Genomic DNA, 23,594 nt, shown 5'->3' with positions numbered 1-23,594 from the left:
AACATGAAAGAGAAACAATAAGAGGTTTAATAAGGTTAAAGTGTTTGTATTCCTATATGGAAAAATGGTACACGTAACTCCTAAGAACATTATTATTATTGGACAGTGGGCATAAGTATGAGCCAATTATGTTGAGATAATCTCAAAAAAATGAAGAAAAATGAGGAAAAAACAGATGAGAAAGAGGGATACGCTGAGAGAACAGGAAAGGGAGAGGAAGAATGAGGAAAATTATCTCACATGAAAGCACAAAAAAGAGCTTTTACAGTGAAGGGGGAAATGGTGGAGGGGAGGGGGAAAGGCAGGTAAAGCTTGAATCTCACTCTCATCAGAATTGGTTTAAAGAGGGGAGAATACTTATACATGCTCAGTTGGGTATAGAAATCTATCTTACTCAACAGGGAAATAGAACAGGAAGGGGATAAGAGAAAGGGAAGGGATAAAAGGGAGACAGTAGTCAGAAACAAACAGACTTTTGAGGAGGGACAAGGTAAAAAGAGAGAGAGGATAAATAGAATAAAATAGGATGGAGCCAAATACACAGTTAGTAATGACAACTTTGAATGTAAATGGGATGAACTCACCCATAAAATGGAAGTAGACAGCAGAATAAATTAGAAACCAGAACCCAAAAATATGTTTACAAGAAACACACTTGAAACAGAAAGACACACATAGAGTTAAAATAAGGGACTGGAGTGAAATCTATCATGCTTCAGCTGGGGTCAAAAAGGCAGGGGTAGTGATCATAATCTCAGACAAAGCAAAAGCAAAACCTAATTAAAAGAGATGATCAAGGAAACTACATTTTGCTAAAAGGTATCATAGTCAATGAAGTAATATCAAAATTTTTTACAGTAAGTTTCTCTAATAAAGGCTTTTTTTCTTAAATATAGAACAAATTGAGTTAAATGTATAAAAGAGAGAGAGAGAGAGAGAGGTTCCCCAATTGATAAATGGTCAAAGTATATGAATAGGCAGTTTTCAGAAAAAGGAATCAAAGTTAACTACAGCCATATGGAAAAATGCTCTAAATCACTATTGATTAGAGAAATAAAATTAAAACAACTCTGAGGTACCACCTCATACCTATCAGATTGGCTGACATGATAGGAAAAGTAAATGACAAAAGCAAGAGGGGATGTGGAAAAATAGGGACACTAATGCATTGTTAATGGAATTGTGAACTAGTCCAACCATTATGGAGAACAATTTGGAACAGTGTCCAAAGGGCTATAAAGCCATGCATGCCCTTTGACCCATAAGTACCACTAGTCCGTATCCCAAAGAGATCAAAAAAAAGGGGAAAGGACCTATTTGTATAAAAATATAAATAGAAAAATATAGCAGTTCTTCTTGTGGTGGCAGAGAATAGGAAATTGAGGGTACGTCCATCAACTGAGAAATAGCTGACAAGTTGTAGTATATGATTATGATGGAATACCATTGTGCTTTAAGAAATGATGAAGGGAAAAAATTTTTAAAAAAAAAGAAATGATGAAGGGGATGGTTTCAGAAAAACCTATGAAAACTTCTATAAATTAATGTAGAGTGAAATGAATCAGGAGATCATTGTTCACAGTAACAGCAATCTTATAATGGTGATCAACTAGGAAGGACTTAGCTACTCTGATCAATACAATAACACAAGACAATTACAAAGGATGCATGATGAAAAATACTATCTACCTCCAGAGAGAGAACTGATGAACTCTCAGCACAAATCGAAGTCTATTTTTTTCACTTTCTTTGTTTTCCTTGCTTTGGGTGGGGGAGAGGGGGAATATGACTAATACAGAAATATTTATTGCATGATTTCAAATATATAATTGATGTCATATTGCTTACCTTCTCATTGGGTGAGAGAGGAGCTAAAAGAAGAGAAAAAATTTGGAATTCAATTTTATTTAAAAGAATATTTAAAAAATAATAATAAATTGTTTTTAAATTAATTATTGTGGTATAATCATTCTAGAAATCTAATCAATCTAGAAAGTAATTTGGGAATTATGCTCCAAAAGGTCACTAAACTGTGAATACTTTTTGACCCAGCAATACCACTATGAGCCATATGCCCCCCCAAAAAAAATCAATGAGACAAAAGGCACCCATATGTTCAAAAATATTCAGAGTAGCACTTTTTATTGTAACAAAGAATTGGAAACTAAGAGGATACCCATTATTTGGGGTATGGCAGAACAAATTATATTATATTAATGTAATAGGATATTATTGACCCATTAGAAATGAAACCTAAGAAGACTTATTTGAACTGATGCAGAGAGAAGTGAGCAGGAGAATAATTTCTACAACTACAACACTTTAAAGGATAGTAGCTTTGAAAGATTTAAGAAGTCTGATGAATTCAATGCCCAACCACAAATCTAGAAGGTTGATCATGAAGAATGCTAATAATCATCTACTGATAGAGATGTGATAGACTCAAGGTACACAATGAGACATACATTTTTGAGCATGGCAAATATGTGGAATTGTTGTGCTTGACTATGTTTATTTGTTATAAGGATTACATTTTTGTTTTGTTTTTTTCATTGGGAAGATGGGAAAGAAGAAAGGGAGAGGAACTAAGCATAGTGTTGTCCCAAAAAAAGGAAGAAAAGAAGATCACTGAAGCAATTTTTTAAATGGACAGAAGAAAACAGAAGGAAGTTCAGAAGGAAACACAGTCAAGCAGGACAGCTTTGAAAGTAACATGTTGAACTTTTAAATGCTTTTTTTAAAAAATCAAGTTGTACACAATAGAGATTTGAGGTTTCACACATGGCCTTCTTTTACTGTTTTACTTTGTATATGGAAAGGTTCTTTTTTTCTGTTTATTGAGTTCAGGATTTAAAAAACAAAATTTTTACAGAGAAAAGGAATTAGTGGGCAAAACTGCTTTCCTTTTCCATAGAATTTGGATGGGGAGAGGGGTTATACATGGGGGAAATTATTCATCTGGATATGCATTTTAATTAGTTGGACAGAAGCAGCCGCCTGTTAATTTTTCTTGCTTGTTTCCACTTAGCATTCATCACAGACAGAACCACCATGGAGTGCTCCCACTATAATAGATGGTTCTGTATTGGCTAAGTCCTCAGGGAAAATAATTAGCAAGAGAGAAAATATTCTCTCCACTCCCACCTCCCCAACAATGCTGCTCTCCCCTTTCCCCTACAACCACATTCCCTTTCATTTACCCTGAACTGACCCCAAACACTCCTCTGAAAGAAGAGATATATTCCACAGGAAAGACAGTCTCCTCCTTGTTTATAAGCACCAATTTCACTTTAGTAAAGCACAACATCTGGTAAAAAAGAAATAGATGAACTATAATCCCCCATTAAATTATAAACTCCAAAAGAGCAGGGCATGTGTCTATTATTCCCTTTAATCTACTAGTACCTCATACAGAATATGCCCTAAACTCTTTTCACTGGGTATTCAATCAATACTGTAGATTGGTGGATTGGAAATTCTGGAAGTAGAACAAGGTCTAATTCACAATGAGCTTGGATCTGAACCTTCACCTTAGTTTGGCAACCAGAATGCATCTCTATCCATTCTGGAATCTGACTATGACCATGTTGAGCCACAGACAAAAGCTGCCTTTCTTCAAAGAACTGGTTTCTGTTGACCTCCTTTTGAAAAAACAATGTCCTCTTCTTGCAAGCAAGGAAAGCTGTACTCAACCCCACCTGCAACTCATACCTCATTCTCCCTGTCACCTTCATGAAGCAGAGTACCAGAGAAGCTGACCAACTCCTTCATGAGAGTCCCTTTCAAAACCCACTGAATCACAGCTTCCTGGAGCAGAGCAATCAGTAACCTTTCCCCCATTGAGCACCCTGAGTTCAGGGACTGTGGACAGGCCTTGTGGGCTCTCTCTGTTCAAGCTAGGTGATGAGACAAATGAGGAAAAGAAAGGACTTCCCATGAGTTCAAATTCTTGCTTATTTTAAATCAAGATAACATTGGAGCAATGGAAATGCCCAGGATTATTCTCTCCTGGTTGGGTTAGCGAAGGAGAGGTACTAACTTGTGATAATTAACTAAGAGGGCTTTGTAATTCTCCAGAATCTCTGATTAGACTCTAGTGCTGCTAGGATCACTTCAGGTACATTAAAACAGAAATTGATTTTAACAGCTCTAATACTGTTAAGTACTTTTCTCCAGTGATGCCATTTGTTTCCTGTATGGACTTCATTCAGCTGAGTGACAGTGAAAACAAACTGATTAGCTCATCTTCTCAGTTATCCTGGATACCTGGTAAGGTTTACATTGGTTTTGCTCAGTGAAGGAGGGGACAGAAGGGGAGAGTCAGTAGGAGTAATTAACATCATTTTTTTTTTAATTTTTTCTTACTGATGAAAAGACTTCTCATAGAAGTACACATCTCTGACTTATGAATACATGACTTACAAATGACCCTACACACAAGCTACTCCCCAAATACCCCCTCACACCCTGATCCTGTTTTCATTGCAGGAGGAGGAGATGTCAGGATAAATCACTGGTGTCCTAGAAGATTTCCTGATAGAAAAAAAAAACTTTTATGCCTGGTTAAGTTGTGTGGTACTACAGTTTAGCTACACTATGTTTTCTTTTTTTCCTGAGTTGGTCTAGAAAACTAGCCCCCATTTATAATATTTGGTTTTCAGGGACATGCATTCCCATTTCCAAGCAACTATTTCTTTTTGGTTTTTTCCAGAGCACAGTTTTATAAATCAAAGACATCCTGTATGGGAAGTCTGTTAAAGGAAAGGATCTCCTGTCTTTGGGTAAATTCCTAATTTTGTGAGTATCAATAACAATAAGGACTTTTTTCTTTTAATTTTTGCTTGATGTTCAGAATTTCAGCTTGCATCCCTGGTTTCTATGCATGCTCCAGAGGAGTTTTGTAACTCCTTCTACCTTCCTGATGGTGCCTTAAACTTGAAGTCTATGAAAAGTCCTTTAAAGTAAAAGAAGACCTGGTAATGATGAAGGGAAGTTAGGATCTGCTAAAGGAGCTCCACTGAACTAAAAAGTCACGTCTTCTTCTTAACACTGCTATTACCTCTGTTGCTGTTACTGTTATTTAGTCACATCCTGCTCTTTGTGATTCCATTTGGGTTTTCTTGACAAAGAACGCCACTGGAATGGCTTGCCATTTCCTTCCCCAGATCATTTTACAAATGAGGAACTTGAGGCAAACAGGATGAAGTGACTTGCTCATGGTCACAAAGCTAGTAAGTGTCTGAGGTCACATTCGAACTCAGGACCCTTAGAGAATCTTCCTGATTCCAAGTCTGGAGCTCTATCCATTGCACCACCTAATTGCTATTACCTCTACCTTGCAGCAATACCTCACATGAATCACTGCAATTCAACAGACTGCCTCTGTTTCCTTTTCAGTAAAGTGAGGCTCCAAAAGAAAGTACGGGAGATAAGAGGTATTAGGTTGCACACCAAACTGAAGGTCTACAGAGCCATTGTGCTGGCTTCATTGTTGTAGGCCTGTGAAACCTGGACAGTATGCTAATGCTATGCCAGAAAATTGAACTGCTTCCATTTGAATTGTCTTAGGAAGATTCTTAAGATCACCTAACAAGATGAGGCACTGGACACTCTCTCGAACTGAACTGCCAAGCGTTCCAACTCTACTGCAGATAGCACAACTCTGATGGGTTGGTCACATGGCCCTAATGCCAAACATACGCTTACCTATTTTAAGGACTATTTTAAGGAGAAATTGAACAAGGCAAGTTCTTAAATGGAGGTCAGAAGAAGTGGTACAAGGACACTCAAGATCCCTCTGAAGAACTTTAGTATCAACATGGGAGATGCTGGCACAAAATCACTCAGCATGGCATGGCCACATCAAAGAAGGTGCTGATCTCTATGAAAAAAAGCAGAATTGCAGTCGCACAGAGGAAACGTGAGAAGTGCAAATCTGGAGACAACGCCATCTCAAATGTTCAAAAGGAGTATTTGTACCTGACTTGTGATAGAGCCTTCTGAGCTCACTTTAGACTGATCAGCCACAGCAGAATACACTGTACCTTGACCCCAACATGGGTGGTATCATTGGTCCTCTTTGATCATGAAGGATGAACAATTTCACCTTCTGGATACAGAATTATAGAAGGTGAGGACTGGAAGGACCCTTAGAGATTATCTAGTTGGAAGCCTCACTTCCTGAGGAGGAAACTAAAGTGGCAGAGCTGGGACTGGAACCCAAGTTTCTAACGACTGGTCAGTATAGGACTCTTCCTATTTCATTATTTGCAATCAAGGGAAAGTTGCTGATCAGAAAGGTATATGAAAAGAATATGAATATTGAGCTATGGCAGCTATTCCAGGAGGTTTCTTTCTACTAAAGAAAGCCTTGGGATTGCAACTACACCTCCCCATCCTCCCTCCCCACCAGCTGCCAACTGCAGTTAATTACACAGGGCAGATTTGCAAGGTGGATCCTCCCCCCCAAAAAAAAAATGGTTATTTCTAAGCAACCTGATAACATAACAGTCACTAGATTTTGAGAATGAGGAAAGAGAGTTGGGGGGGGGAGGTTTGGGTGGTGGGAGGCGGTAAGTTGCATTAGTCATGCCTAAGGGATTAGATATGGTCCTTCTATTATTGTTACCTAGGGATCAAACCTGAGGTAAGAGTGATTGATGGGCCCCTTGTTAACATTCTGTTGTCTTCTCTGGAACCCTTTGTTGGCTATTTGAACCCCATCATTTCTGAGCCTAATTCTCATGCTCCTCCTTCCCTCTAAACATACCCCTACACAGTCTGTCTCCCTTGGACCCAACACTTTACATAAACAAACCTGCTGCAGTCACCAAACGTGCAACCAAGAAACTACTTTCAGCCCAATATGCCGTGTTCTTCCCATCATACACCTAGCACCTGATCCTAAATACTCTCTCTAAAACCCAAACGCAACCAACAAGCTCCACAAACCTTTCTTCAATGAAAGCTTTATGAAGCCTAGTTCCATCCATCCACAGGGTTTGACAGACTGTAACCAGACACTTGTAACTGAACAAATGAGAAACACTACATCTAATTGTACCCAAGTCGTTACTCATGCAACAAAATAAAAACTGTCACTTGAAAGGCAGCATTTTTTAACAGTCTCTTCAATTTTTTTTTTAAAAAGCCTCTTCGAACTTTCAGACCACACAGGATTTCTTCCTTAGCCCACTTTCTTCCTTTCTTTGTAAAATGTCCATGCATTAGGAGACAGCTCATGGCTGGGTCATGATAATTCAAGTGCCCAACATAATGCACATACAGTAAGTACTTAATAAGCAGGCTTAAATGAGCTAATGTATGTAAAACTCTCCTAAAACTTTAAACCATTAAATACAATAATCTAGCATCATTAATAAATGTTGAATCAAAAAATTTTTTTAAGCAGGGCAGGAAATATTTCAAAGGTTGTGGCATTTCTTGGCCAGAAGCTTACAGCATTTGGCTATATTTCTGTTGTTGAATGATTCTTAAAACACTCCAAAGCCACAGAGGTTACTTTTCAGATAATGAAATAATATAAAGCTCCATGATGATGATAGGAACAGAGATCCCTCTGTCACCCAACTCCACCGGACTGAACTATCAGCCTTGGTTTCTATCCTTGTTCCTGGTTCAGTTTTTTCATTGATGTGAATAAAAGGCTTACTTGTGATTCCAAACATAGTCCAGGATCATAGGACTTTTGAATTCGAATAGACCTTACAGATCATCTAGTTCAACACCCTAAACTTACAGATAAGAAAACTGAGGTAAAAAGGCAAATGCCTAGGGTCACACAGGTACTTAGAGAGGAAAAACTGAGAGTTGAACCCAGGTTTTCTGACTGTGGATCCAGTGGTCTTTCCACTGTATTATGTTTTTCAGTGGTTCTGAAAGTGTAACCCATACTTCTAATGTGGTCTACAAGGACCCTCCAGATGGTCTTCATCCTGGTTTAACATAGTATTCACGCTTATTATATTATAATGTTTCTATTTTTGTTTCTGGCATGAATTAATAATAATTGCTACTAGCATTTATATTACCCTATAAGTTTTGTAAAACATCACATGGATATATAGACATATAGATACATGTACATCTATATCTATATAATGCCTTGCAAACTTTAAAGTATACAAACATATATACGTACGTTATGTGTGTATAAATAGGTATGTGTTTATATAATCTCATTTAATCTTTACACCAACACTATAAAGAAGGTATGATTTATTATCCTTATTTTAAGATGAGAAAACTAAGATCAAAGTGAAATGACTTGCCCAGAAGACTTACAGGCTGTGAGACAACTGCTAAGTGTCTGTGTCTGAGCTAGGATTTGAACTCAGCTGTCCCTGACTTCTCATCCTCCAATCTATACTCTGTACCGCCTAGCCGTCTTGGATTTAAGAGGCTCATCAAAAGCAAAGACGTTCTTCAGGTTCACACTAATGCTGAGGAGGCTGAGGAAGTTTGGGCAGTTGTAATTTTCTCCCCCAGCAGTGAACCAGGAGAGATGGAGTAGGTGGATAAAGTCCTTCCTCTGTCCTTACCAGACTAAAACAGCGCACTGTCTTGTGCGTAGTAGCTACCCAATACCTATTTGTTGAACTGAATTCCAATAGGCAATACAATGTAATGGAAAGAGGACTGGATATTTAATCGGAAAACCTGATGCAAGTCTGTATGATCTTGGGAAAGTCATTTTATTTCTCTTGGTCTCAGTTTCCCTATCTGTCATAAGGAATAGAATAAATCATTAAGTTCCTTTCCAGCTATAAATCTATAATTCTTCACCACTTTGAAGTAAAGGAGAAATCTGAAAGCTATTGCTAGAGGTGACCAAAAGCCATCGTCCTTCAAGACAGGCAAGCCTTAGCCTAAAATACAGGTTTTTCCACTTAGTAGCTCCACTCTTGTTAAGACAGATTTAACAGAAAGAAGTAGGTAGAGCTACAAAACTGGAATCTTCTCTCTTTTCCCTTTACTGTAATAGAATCATAAAATTTCAAAACTAGAAAGGACCTTAAAGGTCATCTACTCCAAATCCCCCATTTCACAGATGAGGAAACTGAGACTTAGAGGGTCACAAGACTCCTTAAGTGATACAGCTAGGATGTGAATCAATTCCCAGTGCAGTGTTCTTATCATTATACCATGCTGACTGACACCTAAGCTGGTTAACAGCAGGAAGGGTGGAGTTTATTAAAAACTTGCTATGTGCAAGGTACTATTCTCATATTACAAATATGAATGTGGTCAGAACCAAAGCTCTGAATTTATATGGACCAGGTTCAATCTTGATTCTTGCTCCCAAAAAATCCTTTTTTGGTTTATGTTCCCATGTAAAGTTTCTTCTGGAGACATCAAAACATCCCTAGTTTTGCCCCAGTCCAGGGTTTCCACTGGTTATATCAGAATTTGATTCATGTTTAAGTCTTCACAACAAAAGGAAAAAGGGCCTTAGCTCCCATATAAGCACTCAGCTAATAAGACATTAAATATAGGACAGGCTTTATCTAACCCAACCAAAAAACATGCAAAGAATGTATATTTAAGTCCATAATCATTAAAGACAATTCTTCTTCCCTCTAATGTGAGCTCCCACCCACTAGGAACCTATAAAGATTTATAAGATTTATAATATTTTTCTGGATTGAGGATCCCCACAACCACCACCACCAAAGAGAAAACAATGTTGCTAAAGAATCAAGAAACCCATCCCTATGGTGATCCCCACCTCTGCAGTAGACCTATAAAGTCATCCAGATTTATAACAGTTTCCTGGGATGAAAGGCACCCTTCCCAAGGGGAAAGTATTGAGAGTAGCTAGAGAACTAATCCCTTTCCCTGTACCTGCACCATCCACATAACTCAGAGTGCCAGTAAAAGAGGTCTAAATTTGTTCCTTCACACTCTCACTGTCCTTTGTTGCTCCTCAACCCCAAATCCTGCTTAATCCAGTAAGTCCTTTGCTGGTCCATTTAACTGAACTCAGGTTCAGGAACTCTTCTATCACTCCACTGCTGCTCTTATTCATACTGTCCCTCATTTGACCTAGGAAGTCCTAGTCACTACACTACTGCCATCATACAGTGACATCTCTGAGCTCACATGCTTCCCTAAAGAGACCTCAGAAATATACGGTCTTCCTTTCCCTCTAAGTATCTAAACGTAAGTGTCCATGTATGGCATTGCTCCTCCCAGTTTAGCTCTCCACCCCTTCTCTTCCTATTCAACTCTCCTTTTAAACTAGGTCCAAGGGCATAAGCCCAAATAGCCCAGTTCCTACTGGCCACAAAACAATCGATCAATCACTCTTACTTAGACATTAAAGGAGAAAGGGGAGGAGCCAGATCTAAGAGAGTTCATATCTTTTTAAGGAAATTTAGCACTTCTTTAAGGACTTAGGGGATTCAGGAAGGCCTGCACCAGGCTCTTTCTAGGAACACCTTCTACACCAGGATAGCCACAACAGACTTTACCCTTCAGGAGTTTACAATCTGAAAAGGGGTGAAGACATTACTAGCTGTATGACCCTGGGCAAGTCATTTAACCTGTCTTTGCCTCAGTTTCTTCATCTATAAAATGAAGGGACTATATTTTATGACCTCTAAGGTGCCTTTCAAAAATCTACAATCCTATTGTAAAGGGGGTCCTATGATCATATGAAGAGTTAGATAAATACAAAGGAGAGGGTCAGGCAAAATTCTGTGAGAAATATGAGGAAGGAGAGATTACTTTCTTTTGGGAGAGGGCAGCGGTGTCAGGGAAAATCTCATGGAAAAGATAGCAGCTGAACTGGGCCTTGAAGAAAGGAAGGGATTTCAGTTGATGGAGCTAGAGATGGAAAGGAGACCATTAAAAGTATAGGGGACACCTGGATGCAGCCTGTGCTCCACTCCAGTCAATCTCGTCTTTGGGACCCCCTCGAGGCAGGGACAGCTCTATAGCCCCTGCCAGTAGGAAGAAGTTTCAGAAGCCAAGACCTCCACCTCTTACCCCAAAAGAATTTGGGTCCCATTTGTTTGAGGGGAGAATGATGAGGTATGGGCACCGGGAAAACACCCCCCCAAAACTCTCCTAGAGTTTTCTCCTTTTCCCACATGGTCAAGTCTCTGGTATTCACCTGAGGCATCATCCCCATAATCCTTTCAACTGGCCTTTCATTGTGGCCTACACCCAGTCTCCCAATTCTGTTGCCTCCCTATTGGGCCGGGCCACTTCTCACCCTTAATCTTATCTAGACTCCATTCTGTTACCTCATAGTCACCCCAGCTTACTGGCCACTCCCATCCAGATCCTCCCTAGACCCCTCCTCACAGCCACCTCAGACTACTTGGCCACTCCTAGATCCCTCCCACAGTCTTTCTGTATATAAAATCCATCTTGGCCACCATTAAGGTGCTCAGATTCTTAAAATATAGACAATAGCACGGATTCTCTAAGAACCTCGCTAGAATCTAGCATTCTAATAAACTTTGTCTTTGGCTGAAAAAAAAAGTAAAGGGGACAATGGGAACTATTAAAATCAAAAGCCTTAATTTCTTTTGTTGATAATTAGATATTGTCCACGTGAATAAAATCACCTTAAAATATGTGAAGAGATGTACATTGGAGAGCTAACTATATAAATGGCCTGCTGCCTAACCTTGGCAAATTAAATTTCCTTCCCTCAGCCCCAATTTCCCCATCAATAAAATTGGAATATTTACATGACTCCTAGAAACAGATAAAAAAAAAACCTAGAATATAAATTGAGTTTTAGATTTCAAGGAACAGAAATACAGACCCACCCTGGCATCTAGGTGGAGCAATGGATAGAGTATTGAGCCTACAGTCAGAAAGACTTGAGTTCAAATCCAGACTCAGACACTTACTAGCTGTGTGACCTGGGCAAGTCACTTAACCTTTGTCTGCCTCAATTTCCTCAACGGTAAAATGGAGATACATGTGCTAATCAGCTTTGCCAGGTGACCCAAGTCTCAGCCAGGTGTGGTGTGAAAGTAGAAGCTGCATAGGTTACCACCTGGTAATAACCAGCCTTTTCTAGAACTGCAATATGACCGCAACATTTGTAGCCAGCATTGTTTTATACTTAAGAGAAGAAAGGGAGATGCAACTTTTTCAAATGCTTCAATCTGCAGACAACTCTTGGAAACACCAAACATGTATAAACTACAGGGAAATACCTGAGAAAACTATAATATATAAATGCAATGGAACATTATTGATGAATATAAATATTAATTCAATATTGACAAACATAAGGAATGTGAGGAATACAAAAAAATAGGAAAATTTATATGAACTGATACAGAGTAAAATTAACAGAACCAAGAGGATAATAAACACAAAGATTACAACAACATAAATAAGAAGATTGCTAAAAGGAAGTCAAACTTCAATTAAGGGAAAACCCAAGGGGGGTCCCAGATCATTGTTTAGATGTGGTCACCATATCTGGTGTTTGGTTTTGGTTTTTGTTGTTGTTGGGGGTTTTTTTTGCTTTATTGTTTTTCTTTGTCACAATGGAATGGTCAATCTGGAAGGGAAAGAAGTGAGATCCTGATGTAAATACAAAAGACATCAATAAAGTATTATTTATGTGTGTGTGCATGTGTGTCTATATAGACATGTATGTAAGAATTCATACAGAGTTTGCTAGAATTCCTTCGGTATCAGAAGCTGCATTCATGGATTCATTATTCATTCTAGCTATTGCTATCTATTACCCTCTGGGGAAGGAGGACCCCTCTGGGGAGACTGAATCATAAGTATATGAAGTATTTATGTAAGTTATACTTATTCAATATAAGGATAGTATGCATACTGGATAAAGAACTAGACTGGAATCCAGGAAGACCTGGGTTCAAGGCATGTCTATAACACATATGAGCCATGTGACTCTGAGCACATCATTTAACTTCTCAATGTTCTATGCAACTCTTTCAAGCTACAAATTGCAGAGAAGGTGCCAACCTCAATTAGTGTAGAGAGTTTCCTCACCCAGGAAATCCCTATACCAGTGAAATTACAGGTCCAGGTCCTAGCTCTATCTTATGCTTCGATAGTTCAAGAATGTGTGGTTTCATCAGCAGAGGCACATTTTCCACCAACGTATCTCACAGTTCCTCCATGCCTTAGTAGTTTCGTGAGGTTTTGTGGCCAATGACAGGCAGAAAATGCAACCTAATTGAAGCAGCAAGGCACCCTGAGGAAGCAATATGTGCCAAGTGGGTCAAACCACCATCACCATCTCCCTCTGAATGCTGGTTGTATTAGCCTAAGAGCCTGAGCCAAAGAACCTTAAGAATGTCAGTTCTGTCTCAGACCACCAACCTCACTTCAAGCCCGGCCCCTATACCCATCAAAGAAGACAGCAACCCTTGGTTAAAAAAAAGGGGGGAAGGGATCACCATTTCTACCACTACCACCTCCTGCCAACCATCTGTCACCAACAGCCAGTAAAGCCCAAGAATTCTGGAAATAATTGGGGACCCCTCCCCCAGATCCCTGCTTCTAGTCAAGCCTATGAAACTACTGTCAAAGGAGCAACTCCTGTAGAGATGCCACCCGACAATTGACTCTGCAGGTGCAACATCCTCTTCCTAATAAGCATCCATGGCTACTTGAAAAATAAAGTGTCCACTACCAAGGTTCTTGATCATGTCAAATAGACATGAGCTTCATTAGTGAATTCTTTTCATCTTCTATCCAAGCAGTCATAGGAATGATGTCAATGGAAGTGGCATGAAAGCAGATTTTGTACCGTAAGAATCATGAAAGCTTTCCATCTGATTTTCAGTGGAAAACTCCTCTATGGAAAATAATCCATTAGAATGTGGGTTCTTTGAAAGCAGAGACTGTTGTCTTTCTATTTGCACCCCAAGCATTTAACACAGTGCTTTGTATATTGTAAGTACTTAATAAATATTCTTTCATTCATCCAAAAGAATATAGACCTAGTGACCAACCTTCTGGTAATGGGCAGCTAGATTGCAAAATGGAATGAGTTCCTGATCTGGAGTTAGGAAGACCTGAGTTCAAATTCAGCATTAGACACTTTGTAGCTGTGACCCTAGGCAAATCATTTCACCACTGTCTGTATCAGTTTCCCCATCTATAAAATGGAGATAATAATAACATTTACTTCCCAGTATTGTTATGAGAATAAAATGTGATAATATTTGTAAAGTACTTTAAAAGCCCTATATAGATGCTAGCTATTATTAAACTCAGCTAGATTTATTTTCAGGTGACAAGAATATATAGTCCATTGTTACATACAGCCCAACCTTCTCCACTTGGTAGGACCTGTCAGAGTTTGCAATTTACTAGCATACCTTTTAAGAATCCAAAGTCACTACATACCACCATTAGAATAGAACTTTAGTAGAGGTTCGTAGTTACAGGGTTTCAGTAGTCTACTAATCTAATCCTTTATTGATAACTACTTTAAAATAAAGTATTCTTTGCTTCAAAATGGCTTTTCATTAATAAATTATTCCTCTCTTCTAGTCCCTTTCTGATGTCTAATGATGGCATGGAAGTGACCCTAGGCTCTCCAGGGCCATGCCAGCAGACAGCAAGCTCTGGAAGGTTCTACTAAACCGGAAAGGCTTTAGTAACAGCCCAGAAGCAGATTCTTTCTGTCCTCCAATGACTAGAGAACAGAAGATTGGTCACCAAGGAATTGATCTGGGGTGGGTAACAATTCAGGAAACTGTCTACTAAGGCATAGAAGGGTTATGATCTACATGAGACGGGGAGGGGAGGAGGTATATTATACCCACACTAATTAAATCACAAATCCTTGAGGCACTGAAATATTAAAGTAATGAATGCTTAATTTCTATAATATATCAAAAACCCGTCATTTCATTAGTGGAGGGCAGATGGCAACCCTTCAGTAAAGTTCAAAGTTTTAGAGATTTGCCTGAATCTCAAAGAGGTTAACTGGACCATGTTGCCAGAACCAGCTATCACAGTCAAAATTTGAACTCAGGTCTTCCTCGACTCCAAGTCCCATACACACTCTATTCATTACCCAAACCTGCCTTTCAGTTGATACTATAGTGCTAATATTAATATTTGACAAAAGAATTCGGATATCCTATTTAATTTCTATTCCTGTTAAGGTTTTTAACAACTTGACCAAAAACAAAAAAGGAAACTGAAGTGATCATTCTGAATACAGGAATATTGACCTGGATTTCTGGATTAGCTTTTTCAAATGCATTTTAAGATCTTAATTGTGTAAGTGCATTAAGATTCTATTGACAAATAGTAATAAATCAGAATACAATAAGTAATAAATTATCTTCTATACAATGCTCATCAGATTCATATTTTGTGAGCATGTGTATCATAAAAGTTTTACCACATAGCTCTTAATGTGCTTGTGTATGTGTTGAATGTGGTATCCATACATCAAACTCAGATAATATAACTGATAATGCGGAATAGACCTAGATTACTACAAGCACCCATCAGTGCTTTTAAATTCTATTTTGCCCAGATGTGTCGGTGCAGTAGTTAGAATTCCTACTGCTTCCTCTTTTGTGATCTGATCACTCTAGTCAGACCCAATTTCTGCCCCTAGCAGCCCCTAAGATGTTAAAGGCAACCACACAGAATGAATCCAGGCTGCTCAAAGAAGAGGATAAGGGGTGCAATAAAAAGTAATAAGAAAAGAAGTTGAGAGATCAAAAAGGAGGCAGGGAGATATAAAATGTGCAATCAATTTGAGTCCAGGTACCTACTGGATTGCATATCCCACATGGACAAAGCCAGTTTTAAAATGATCCATATATATGGCAGAGTCCAACAGAGATGTTGCTTGAAACCTGAGCTAGTTTCTCCCAGCAGAGTTATCACTTTATCCATCGCTACCCCCACCACCCCAATCGCCCAGCAAAACCTTTGTGTGACCAGTTTCTATAGGGGGCGTCTATCTTCCCCCCCCCCCTTCTTTCCTTCTTTTTGAGAGAGAGAGAGAGAGAGGTGGGGGGAGATAATCAAAACGCAGACAGAGGAAATGCTAATGTCGTTCGGCTCTGTTTCATTGTCAGGAAGGACACATGAGGATAAAAACATCGCGCTCGGAATCATTCTTCTCCCACCCCCCTCTCCCGCCCTATCCCTCCTCCACCCACCATTCCCCCCATCCTCCTCCCCATTCCCATCCGCATTATGTGTCTTACAGCTTTTGTTCTAATTTATCCCATGCATAATTTATCTATGTGTGTATTGTTTCTTGATCAGCAACTTTTAAGAACAAATGAAATATATAAGATGTTTTATTAAACAAGTTAAGAAGGGAGAGGGGAAGGCAGATGGTGTCAGGCTGCCAGTAACAACCCCGTCTCTTCTACTACATTAGTAGTTTAAAAGACGTACAGTGCAGAGAAGCTTCGCCCTCCATAGGTATTGTTTCCTCCTCCTCTCACCCCTAGGGAAAGGGGTTGGGATTTAGAAAGGAGGGGCTAATTATAAATTACTCCTCAACTCCCACCAAGAAAAAGCAAGGGGCGGGGGGAGGGGGGAAGTGCACGTTTGTGTGAGCGAGCCTCGCGTGTATTCACGTAGTTATAAATTTAGGAAGACATCACCTTTGCAACTGTTCGCAATTATGCAAAGTCCAAATATAATGGTACAGAATTAATTCTACTAACAGTGGGGAAATTCGGACACCCCCTTCCAGGTTTTCTCCCTTGTAACTCCTCCCCTCATAGACGTGTTACTCCTACAGTCAAAAGAAATAGTAAAAGGGAGAGGGTGACGATTGAAATTCGTGCAAGCTTCCCTGTAGCATCAGTACGCATCTTTCCCAGATGATTCAGTTAACTTAAGTTTCTATGGAGCGGTATTACCATTTCCATGTAATTTGGACTAGAAATAGGGGGACGGCAAATCAGCTGCTGAATGCAGTTGAAACTGAACAAGGGGAGGGAAAGAGAGGACACGGAGAAGTTACACCCATTTATGCTGTCATAAAACATTTTATTTCTTGGGTGAAACCCTGTGGTGATAAAGTACAATCATCCAAGATCCTGAAGGAGAGACGCAGTAGCAACTGTCTCAAAAACTCAGGCTTCCGATGTTCTCTTCACTGTCTCTTTTATCTATCTGTATCTATTTTTACTCTGAGGTTTGGAAAATTCAGGTTACCGCTTTTTTTTTCCTCCTTTTTTCTTGATCTTGTCGATATAAGAAAAGGTGAAATCAATATGTCACCCTCGTTCACCCTCTTCCCAATAAAAGCTCTCCTCCGAGCACTCCTTAACTGCTGCTACTATAGCCCAGAGGAGCGGGGGTGCGATAAGGGTAGACACGGAGGCAGAATCAGCGGCTGCCACCACCCGGTCCCCGGAAAGCCCTCGGCTCTGAGTCGTCTCCAACTCGAGAAGGGAGGGAGGCAGCCTGAGCAGCGAGGAGTTGAAAGAACGCAGGTCACTGCCTACTACAGATCTCAGGAAAGTCCGACACTCACTCGACCCAACTAGGAGGTCCTGGGGAAGAGAAGCAGAGTCTAGGGGCTCTCCTCGATCGTGCGAATTCAGAGAGATCATCACTCCTCTTCCACTCAGACTCCTTTTGCAGCGCTACGCTCATCTCCTAAGGACACCCCCGGACTCTGCCCCCTTCACAGCCTGACAGCTTAACGGCACCCTGAACTGGAGAGAGCGACGGAAAGAAGCAAGCAAGCAAGAAAGGAAGAAACTCGATCCAGAGAAAGAGGACTGGCCCCTGCGTGCCCTCCCCTAGCCCTCCCTCTGTCCCGGATCTGGGCGCTCGCTCAAAGTCTTTCGGCTGCATCTAGAGGCACCTGCCCCCTCGCTCTGGCTCGAAGTAAAGGCTGCCTTTTCGAGCGAGGAAACAAATCTTGTCTCCTCCTCCACTGACTATTTATTACCCACCTCCCCCCCAAAAAAAAATCATTCATAAGAACAGTAGCTCTTTCCTTCCTCGAAATCAACCACAGGTTAACCTGAGTAATTAATTTACTATGTTCAACGCATACACACGCACTCCTCACAACACACACACACACACAGATGAAAAAGCGCTAAGGGAACGCTCCCAGGCTGCCCTGTCAGGAAAGCCCCGAGGCAGCCACCTGGACCCGCAATCACTAAGGACAGATTGCTTCCCTCGAAGAAGTCACTCAAAACTCCAGAAGGTTTGTAGAAAAACGAATGGGAGGCGGGAAGGAAAAAACCCTCCGAGTATGATCAGAAAAGCACTGCAAACTCCGTAAGCGCCCGGTGTCCAGATCTCAGGGCTTGGCTAAAGCAGAAGAGGAAAAACCTGTCATTGGATACGGGTGCGCTCTACTTCTTCAAGTGCATTTCAAAACATTCTCCATGCCTTTCTCCACACACATACACACGCACACACCCCCAATTCCAACCGCCCCATGTCCCCCAACTCGCCGCCCCGTGGGGCTAGTGAAGCTCAGAATCTTGCCCGTCCCTGAGCTCTTTACAATCCCCGGAGCTTCACAGCGCTCCGATGCCACTGTCCCCCAGCTGCTCCCTTCTCTCTCTCCTTCCACCAATTAAGCAGAACACAAATGTAACAATTTTCTTCTTGTTAATTGCATCTCCTGACATTTCTGCGGGTTGGGAGGGGGGGAAAAGAAGAATCTGAAAGAAAAGAGAGAATGCGAAGGCTGGGAGGAGCCTGGAGACGGTGTGCATTGCCTGCGAACCGCACCGAGAAAGGCGCCCTTTTTTTCATATTGAAACCACGCGGAATATGTACATTTTTTAGTCTTACTTACGCTTTCAGGGGGTTGTGAATGACAGTCGCCATTTTGCTACAATGTAACAGAATATTGTCTGTCTCAGAGTTCTAAAGGTTTGCTCTGGGGAAGCGGATGGCCAATCAGGGAGCGGGATACCGGCCCGCTGACCAATCGGGGAACACTGTCGCCAAGTAGGTGGAGCCTGAGCGATGGTAGTTATTAGGGGAGCTGTCAAAGCCCAGAGGTCACTCCCTTTTGTAGAGCTGGAAAGAGAGCAGGTCTTAAAGGGGAAGTACCATTCCAGGAGCTCTTTCGGGGCTGGGAATGTGAAGACGGACAGCCGATCTGGGCTGGTTTCCTACTTAATAAAAAAAAAATTAGTGACTTTGCCCTGATGAGCGAAAATAATCAAATAACAGATTTTTTTTAGAAAACCCCAATCATTAATGATCTGGTTTTAATACCCCAAAAGGCAAAGCCCCCTTATTCAAGTGCAAAAAAAAAAAATTGGAAGCCTGCCATTTCATCAAAGGAATAAATTACACTTGTCCTAACATTTTCTACTGCACTGTATCTTAATATTTTTATTACTCTTACTCCCAATTTGTTCTCTTTATCTCAGTCACCTTCCTCTTTAGGTTTCTTGGAGCTGCTAGCAGTGTGCGCTGTGCGCCGTGTGACTCCAGGGCCGCAGCTCCCCTCCCCCTGGAATTTCTCAATGTCAGTCTTCCTCCCTCCTACAGCCAGTGCTTTGGTTACATAATGCACAGTGGCCAAACTGCGTGATCCCACCCCCACTACACACACACACACACACACACACACACACACAACAACACACACACACACACACACGTCCCTTCTGTCCGTCCCCCACCTCCCTAAAGAAAGTTCCGAAATGATCACTTCTTCCGGTTACCCAGCGTGTTGAAACCTGGTGCTCTGATTTTTTAATTTTTTTTTTTTGCTTCGAGGTGGGGGAACCCCGAGAAAAGCTTTGAAAAATGCATTTGTTACCTAATTGCTAAGAAAGTGAGTAACTTAGAGTCAAAAGTTGTGGAACACCAATTGGGTGTTACTAGAATCCCTTTCAGGGAGTGGCTCAAGGCTCTATTCTGGGTTTACCTATGACTACTTAGATAGAAGGTGAAAAGAATTCGCTAATAAATAATCCAATGCGCCTGCCTCTAGTTATTATAGGCTAAACGGGGGGGGGGGGGGAGAGTCGGCTCTTCAATGGTTTTAGGCTTCCAAAGCTGCTAAGATGAAAGCTGCCAAAGGATATAATTATACTCTGAAACATGTATATAGTAATAGGGGTGGATTGATAAGAATTCTGTTTCACCTAGTAAACATTCCCTCAAATAATTAAGGCAGTGAATTTTTTTTAATTTGGGGTAGGTGTCTTTTTCATTCAAAACTTATATTTCTGATGCTGCTTCCCCTGGTTCCTCTCTCTCTGTCTCTCCAAGCAATTAAAAAGATTCAACAACTTTGTACGGAGTTCTGCCATGTACAGTAAGAGTTATAGATACACAGAGAAGTATTGTAGCAGTATGCTTGGCATAGCCAGAAACTTTGAACCCTCTCTTCCTAACTAGTTAATAATATGGATTTACAAACTACTGGGGTCTTTGGCAACAGTGTTAGTGCCCAATCATACTCACCACAGATTAAAGATTAAGAAGTTATTCCTTTATTTTCAATAAAAATCTGAAAAATTCTTTATCAGTCTTCTGTTTTGAAAACTTCTGTTTGCCCCACAAAAGATGATGCATAATTTTTAAAAACAACAACAAATATTCCCATTGAGAAAATTCAATTTTGTACAAAAGAAAATTCAATTCTCACAGGTAGTTCTTATGTCTCGTTTAAAATATCTAGTGATTTTTTAAAAAACATATGTTTAAAAAAAAGTTTTCATATGCTATCGGGAAATAAGAAATACAGGAAATGGGGTACAGAAGTCTATCCTGCCCTACAGGAAAATAGAAGGGGAAGGGGATAAGAGAAGGGGGGAGAGAAAGAAAAGAGGACAGACTAGGGGAAGGGATATTCAGAATGCATGCCATCTTGGGGTGGGGGGAGGGTGAGACAGGGTGAAAATTTGGGACTCAAAAACTTTTGGAAATGAATGTTGAAAACTATAAATAAATTTATATTAAAAAATAAAATAAAATATCTAGTGATTTTACCATATAAGGTAACTTCTTTACTTTACTTTAACTGGGAAAAACAAAAGCAAGTAAGCTCTATAATCAGATGACATTACTAAGAGTTCACTTCATTCAAAGTACCATACTTCACTACAGAGAGAAAGTAGGAAACATATGTGTGTATATATAAATATATATAGTTTGTTGGTTAAAACACATAAGCAGAAATTAGTCTATTTGAAAATGGGCTGATCTATCTGCAAAATGGAAGACCAAATCTACTCAAGCACTATGCTTGTTATACAAGTTTGATATAAGGATTAATAAACATTTAAGTTTATTTTTAAACCACATTTATTAAGTTAAAAACCCAAAATTTAAAAATAATTAACAACAGAGTCTCACATTTGTAATCCAATGAACTATTTTCAATTAATATTTTAGCACTTCATTCACAAAGCTATGTTTTCTTAAAGCATGAAGGAAGCTTCTATTAACACTTGACCAGTTATGTCTGCCAATTTGCAGATAGGCTGACCTATGTGTAAAATAACCAGTTTCTCCAAATTGGTTTGACCTTGCGTATATACATGTATATATGTATATGTATATGTATATATGAATATGTGCATACATACACATTCACAGCTGCACAAAAGTACATACCAGTGTGAGTAGAATGCCTAAAACTAGTTAGGAGAAAAACTTTCAACAGACCTTTTCTTAATTCACATTTATAGAGGTTTAATTCTGATAGAATCATAGATTATTAGAGTTAGATGGAACCTTAAAGATCATTTCATCCAACCTCTACAGTTTACCAAAAAAAAAAATAAAGAAAAGAAAATGAGTGCTGGAGAGTAGAAGTGACTTCACTGAAATCACACATCTAATTATTGGCAGAACTGGGACTCAAATCCAGGTGTCCTAAATTCTAGTCTGGTGCTTTTTACCATGACACCATGCTACTTCCCTGATTGTCCTGGGAATATAAGCCCTTTAAGACCACTTCCCTAGTATATCAGAATAAAAGAAGAAAACAGAAAGTAAAACTGACCCTTCCATCTTTTTTTTTAAACTCACTGATCAAAGAAATGATAAGCAAATGAGCAACCTGGATTGGAAAGCACTAAATTAGATTTTGTAAATTATACATTAACAAAACTTCAGTTGAAGGAATGTATCTGCTTAAGCCCAAAGACATTTTCTTATTGATGTGAACTCTCTAAAATATTCTTCTGTGTTTCTAAAGCTTTTTGTACATCTTGTCTGTTCTGTTCATTATCAACCCTAGAGCCCATTCTCTTTGATCTTCAGCTGTTCAGTCAAGAGCAGAGACGTTTCAGAATGCCACCCACCTTCTCAACCTATGTAGTCAGTATAGTGAGTGAGGATATCCATGGAAAGAAAGGCAGAGGCTGGCTCAAGTCATGCCAATTCATCCTGTGATGTAGCATTCCCAAAGAGTGCCACCAAGTCATCTTACTTTTGTCAACAGGATTCTCTCTCATTGTTAGTGAAGATGCCACCAGAGATGCTGTTTAAAGAAAGAAAAAGGAAGGAAGGGAGGAAGGAAGGAAGGAAGGAAGAAAGGAAGGAAGGAAGGAAGGAAGGAAGAAAGAAAGAAGGAAGGAAGGAAGGAAGGAAGGAAGGAAGGAAGGAAGGAAGGAAGGAAGGAAGGAAGGAAGGAAGGAAGGAAGGAAGGAAGGAAGGAAGGAAGGAAGGAAGGAAAAGAAAGAAAGAAAGAAAGAAAGAAAGAAAAGAAACTTTTAGTCTAACTACCTAAAGTTAGAAATGTGTTATGGCAGCAAATAAGTCAATGCTGAAAGAAGTCCATTAAGAAACTGAGGAAGATATCAATTGGGGAGTGACTGATAAGTCATTGAAATACTCTTATGTTGTAAGAAATGATGGAGGGAATGATTTCATAGAAACCTGGTTAGACTTCTATGAACTGTTGATGAGTGAACTGAGGAGAACCAGAACAATTATACAACAGTAATGATGTTGTAAAAACAAACAACTTTGAAAGACTTAAGAATTCAGATCAATGCAAATGACCAAGCACAGTTCTAGAACTCAGGATGACACATGCTACTCATCTGCCAACAAAGAGGTGATGGTGGATTCTGGATGCAGATTGGGATGTATCTTATTTGGACATGGCCAATGTGTATTGCTTAAACTATACATGCTTGCAAGTTATTCCAGGTTTTGTTTTTCTTGCTTTCTCAAGTTGGGGAGAGGGGGAAAGAGAGGGGAATAGGATGGAGGTAGATTTTCATTGATTGGAAAAAATAAAATTTACAAGAAAAAATAAAAGAAACTACAGAGAATTCTATTTCTTCCCTACTCAGCAACCTCAAATCTCTCTAACTTATTTCAAAAAGAAGGTTGAAATGTAAGATTTTCTTTTTCCATATTAGTTGGACCTGGGGTTATCAAAGATTCCATTTCCTGGAATGGAATCCAAGATGAATGTAATTCCTAAGCGGACTACTGGTCTGGCTAAAGACAGTCCCCACCAGGGATGGGGAACCTGTGGCCTCAAAGCCACATGTGGCCCTCTAGGTCCTCAAGTGTGGCACTTTGACTGAATCCAAACTTCACAGAACAAATGGGATTTGGTTACATAATGCAGACCTTTCCAGACATTTCTGCCCCAAACATTCCCTTGA

General features: G+C 39.8%; 1 protein-coding gene across 1 annotated transcript in view; it reads right to left on the bottom strand.

Annotated features, from left to right (window-relative positions):
- Nucleotides 1-18,862, bottom strand: part of DPF3 (double PHD fingers 3) — a 406,344-nt gene extending 387,482 nt beyond the window's left edge. The window contains exon 1 of the mRNA XM_020986373.2: nucleotides 18,797-18,862. Coding sequence (XP_020842032.1) covers nucleotides 18,797-18,828 — 32 coding nt within the window. The 5' untranslated portion in view covers nucleotides 18,829-18,862. The remainder of the gene's footprint in view (nucleotides 1-18,796) is intronic.
- Nucleotides 18,863-23,594: the final 4,732 nt, after the last annotated feature.

The sequence above is a fragment of the Phascolarctos cinereus genome, unplaced genomic scaffold (genome assembly GCF_003287225.1).
Source record: "Phascolarctos cinereus isolate Bilbo 61053 unplaced genomic scaffold, phaCin_HiC Scaffold_3;HRSCAF=262, whole genome shotgun sequence".
In the NCBI taxonomy this organism is placed as follows: domain Eukaryota; kingdom Metazoa; phylum Chordata; class Mammalia; order Diprotodontia; family Phascolarctidae; genus Phascolarctos; species Phascolarctos cinereus.
The sequence above is the reverse complement of the archived record's forward strand: the minus strand, read 5'-3'. Positions and strand labels throughout refer to the sequence as shown.